The 4,168-nt window shown below is 35.3% G+C and overlaps 1 protein-coding gene and 1 long non-coding RNA gene across 5 annotated transcripts in view; one reads left to right on the top strand and one right to left on the bottom strand.

Moving 5' to 3' along the window:
* Window positions 1–1,310, top strand: part of LOC111086070 — a 19,428-nt gene extending 18,118 nt beyond the window's left edge. For 2 of the 3 annotated variants that reach the window (XR_002610828.1, XR_002610829.1), the window contains exons 2-3: window positions 776–928; window positions 1,225–1,300. This is a non-coding gene — a long non-coding RNA (uncharacterized LOC111086070). Of the gene's footprint in view, window positions 1–775; window positions 929–1,220 lie in introns of all 3 variants that reach the window. The other variant, XR_002610830.1, reaches the window with a different exon arrangement.
* The window catches only part of LOC106460708 (ATP-dependent RNA helicase HAS1-like), an 87,171-nt gene that overhangs the window by 36,160 nt on the left and 46,843 nt on the right, over window positions 1–4,168 (bottom strand). For both annotated transcript variants that reach the window (XM_013920442.2, XM_022387488.1), the window contains exon 12: window positions 1,267–1,437. In XM_013920442.2, the coding sequence (XP_013775896.1) occupies window positions 1,267–1,437 (171 nt within the window). The remainder of the gene's footprint in view (window positions 1–1,266; window positions 1,438–4,168) is intronic.

The raw sequence follows: 4,168 nt of genomic DNA on the forward strand, positions 1-4,168 counted from the left end.
CTTTGTAATAGTAAAAGCCCCCCCCCCCGCAAAACAGATACACTCAAATTAAGCACATTTCTTAAATAAGGCTAATTTTATTTTTTTTTTATTTGTAATTAATCACAAAGCTACACAATGGGTATCAAAACCCGTTTCTGGGGGGGGGGGGTGATTTTTGACTAACGTCTTCAAGTGCAAACAACATCAATTTGATACTCCAGTCTCATTTACTCAATGTTTTTTTTTTCGGTTTGAGTACGATCATTATGACATCATTCGTTTCTTTAGAGTCCAACCGCTGAATCATTCCGATAGGAGTCACTGACTTAATATAGCAAGACTGTAGTGCACCCTCAGTTCACTTGAGATTCCGCCTTAGCTTGAGATTTCTCCGTAGCTTGATTTCTTTAGTGCTTATCCGAATTCATTGTGGTGTATTTCAAATATACATATAATGTGCATATACTCCAATAATGCCACAACACGAAGTATACTTTTCATCTTATAAGCAATTAATAGAAATGGTAGATCGAATCTGGAAAGTTTTTTATATTAGGCCTAATAACAGTATTTTTTGAAATACTAATAGTTTTAAGTATATCATGTCAGAAATATACAGTTTGTAGCTTTTAAATAAAAATTGATAAATGTAATTACACGATGTATGAACATGGGAAAATTCAAACTAAAACATAATACGTGGAGATTGAATTTTGACTCTTAATACAAGAGCAAAAGTTCACAAAATTTAACTTTTTTTCGTCGGTAATTTTACTTAATATTTTTTTTTTAGTTAGTAACCTGGAAAGAAGATAAACCTTAGACGATAAGGGAGGGATTCAACCCCCACCCATAAGTCGACAAGAAGGATGCTAGAACAAAACGAGTTACAGGATTCTAAACAAAACCGGATTTAAAGTTTTATTACCTAACCGATTATTAGAAGGTAAGACGGCCCCATTTTCTTGATGAGGTAAATTATTCCCTGATAATATAAAGCTCTAATATGAATAAGAAACGAACCGAATTTGAAAATTAAAAAAAGGACACAGTATTTTTTAAAGTTATTTGCATCCATTATTTCTACAGTAATAATCATAACTGTAACTTAAAACGTTTGGAGTTAACACCAAGTAATTTGACTTTTTTTGGCGATAACCTTAATAATACTAATCATTAAAAGAATAAACTACTTGAAATTCCAAGATAATATGCATTTTTTCTTCCCTATAAACAAGACAGGTAGGTCATCATTTCTTTAGGAATGAACACACGAAACATCACCTGAGGCTGAATGTTGGCGATCTTGTTCCAGGAGAAATCAAATTCTTGAAGCGGAACTTTGGCTTGTTTTAGGTACCTAAGGAATCCCAGCTCCTCAGGGCGTAGGATCAGCAGGGCGTGTCCACGGCCTCCCTCCCCACGGGCTGTTCGCCCCACCCTGTGGATGTACTCCTGCACGAAATACAAGAATTTAGTTTGGGTGCAATGTTACCAAACATATTCAGTGACCTATTGATAATTACAAATATTTCTTAGTCTACTGATATTTGTAATCTTACTTTAAGTAACCACTTTACCTTATAACACACACTTACATAAAAACTGGTTGTGACTACTTAGATATGTGAATTTCAATATATGCACGGCACTTCACGAGATTTCATCAATAAAGTTGACCCATCTTCAAAAACTGTACCAGAAATTTTATTTGAAAATCATACACAGGAAACCGGCTCGTAACTTGGACGTGAGAAAAACCACATTAATGCTGTATGTATTATAAACAATCAAACCAAAAACAAATTTCGCACATACAGAAGGCAGACATAAGTGTTAAAAAAATGGGTTTCGAAGAAACTATACAAACATAGCTGTAGACGCGATAAGGTTTTTGTGTTATGCCATCCCTTTTCGTGTCATAATTCCAAAGATGGCAAAGAAAAAATTCACATATTTACTAAAATACAACTAAGTATATCAGTTTCTACGCTGAAGACGGTGGCATTTATGTCACATTTCATAAAAGCTAAACACGTGAGACAGAACGAATATGCAAAATGTAACTGTTTTGACAATGTATTACATCAGTGGTTCGCGAAATGTTTCTGGGCGTTCTCGGAAAAAATTCCACAATGGCGTAAGCAAAAAGTGTTTGCGCTCATCCCTTACATTGACTAGATTATAACTTCATGACTCCTCATGAGAAATGGAAAGGTGAGGGGGCAATTTTTCTGTTTTTAAAATTAAGATGAAGAAGTAGTTTAGGCTTAGTCAAAGTAATACGAGTTACGAAAGTGAAATCGTGGAAGATCTTTGCCGTTTTCATAATGTAATAAAATTAATAATGCAATAATAGTGTGTAATAAAAGTGTCACAAGAAAAACCAATTTTATATTTTTAAGGTCATTGTTTTTAATAATCTATACTTAGGTAAGGGAGAAAATCGCTGGAAAATATTTATTTTTAGGAGGGGGTTCGCGATATTTGGCGTTTTCACGAAAAGAGTTCGCGGGATGTTAAAGTTTGAGAACCACTGTATACCTATTTGAAATAAGCACCGACTTTTTGTATTCTGCCCAGAACTGGAATAAAACTGCAGTATTGTCATCATTCTCGTAAATATGATGTCTGCTGTACAGCTGTAGTACATGATGCTCACGTGGTGTTGGAAGAGGCAGGGATGCATCTCCTGGTAACGGTGAAAGCCTAGATTCCAGGAAACTCGCAACATGAGTCCCTAAACGACATTAGCGATACCAGTGACGTCGTGGGTAGCCAATTGAAACTGATCATATAAGGAGTAGACCTTTGGTGTCACGTGCCGTGATTGGAATTTGATCGCAAGCAGGTTATTGCCATGATTATGATGGAACAGAGCAGTACGTAACTTCCTGTGTCTGAGGAGTGTTCCTGAGTATATGTCAACGATTAAAGTCTTCGAATTAGACAGTCCAGAAGGAGACGTACATAGCCCTTTCTGGTTACATAAATTCTACTCGAAATGATACGAAAAACAAGTTACTTGAATTACTAAGTCCACTATGGACAAAAAACTGCGCTTTCCCAAAGTGGTCACATTTGGTGTTGCTTGTCCTCAACTATAACTATACTAAACTCTGAAGTTTTGCTTTACCAAGCCTGAAACTAGCGTTTCCTTACGACACCACTGTCCGAAAATATCAATATCTTACGTCACGAACGATCATTTCAAGTAATGTCCCCGTACTTGTTCTGTTAAACAATAACCTTGGAGCACATTGTCATCAATGTATCGTGTACTACACGTGGCTCTTTACGACGAATAACATGACCATGGCTATATAGAATCGTTGTAACTACATTTCCAACCTATTATATTTGTCTGCGGTGCAGTGGGTCTTTTAGGCTCTTGATCCCACCCACCCTTCGTCAGAAGAAACACTGCGGACATAGAGTTCCTGCTGTTTCACTTATTTTTTCTGTTGTGTGTTAAATCTAAGTAAACGTTTGTGTTTTCTTTCAATAAATTAACAACAACCATGTCTGCGTGTTTTTTCTCTTCTTATACTACATTTATGTCTTTTAATTCTTTGCTCTTTCTAACGGTGCAAATATATATATACATGTATAGTTGTTGCCTTCTGATCTAAAAGTAATGTTTTATGGATATTACATGGGCCAAGGCGTTGCCTTGTGGTTAGCCTACTCGGAATTTGAATGGTTTGCGCCTCGTTGACACAAAAACGTGCTCTGCATTTTGGAGACATTGGCGCGTTTTTTGAGTGACGGTCAGATAAGAGTAAAGCCCTTTGTGTAGTTTTGGTGAAACTTCTGAAATAAACAAAACTTGAAAAATGAAGGTTGTATAAAAATTATTAATTTAAAACCTGTCAGATCCGCGTATTTGAAGTAACAGTTTGCTCACTTTTTCTGATTTAAAACAATTTGCCATTAAATCTTTAGCTTATTTTATTTAATTGTTCGGTTTTAAGTTACTAACCTATCGTAACTAACGTATTGTAGTAAACACGACACATATTATCAGAGAATTTAAACATACAACTTGAGGTATTGTAATAAACACGACACAGATTATCAGGGAATTTAAACATACAACTTGAGGTATTGTAATAAACACAACAAAGATTATCTGAGAATTTAAACATACAAATTGAGGTATTGTAATAAACACGACACATATTAT

Source organism: Limulus polyphemus, unplaced genomic scaffold (genome assembly GCF_000517525.1).
Source record: "Limulus polyphemus unplaced genomic scaffold, Limulus_polyphemus-2.1.2 Scaffold819, whole genome shotgun sequence".
NCBI lineage: Eukaryota > Metazoa > Arthropoda > Merostomata > Xiphosura > Limulidae > Limulus > Limulus polyphemus.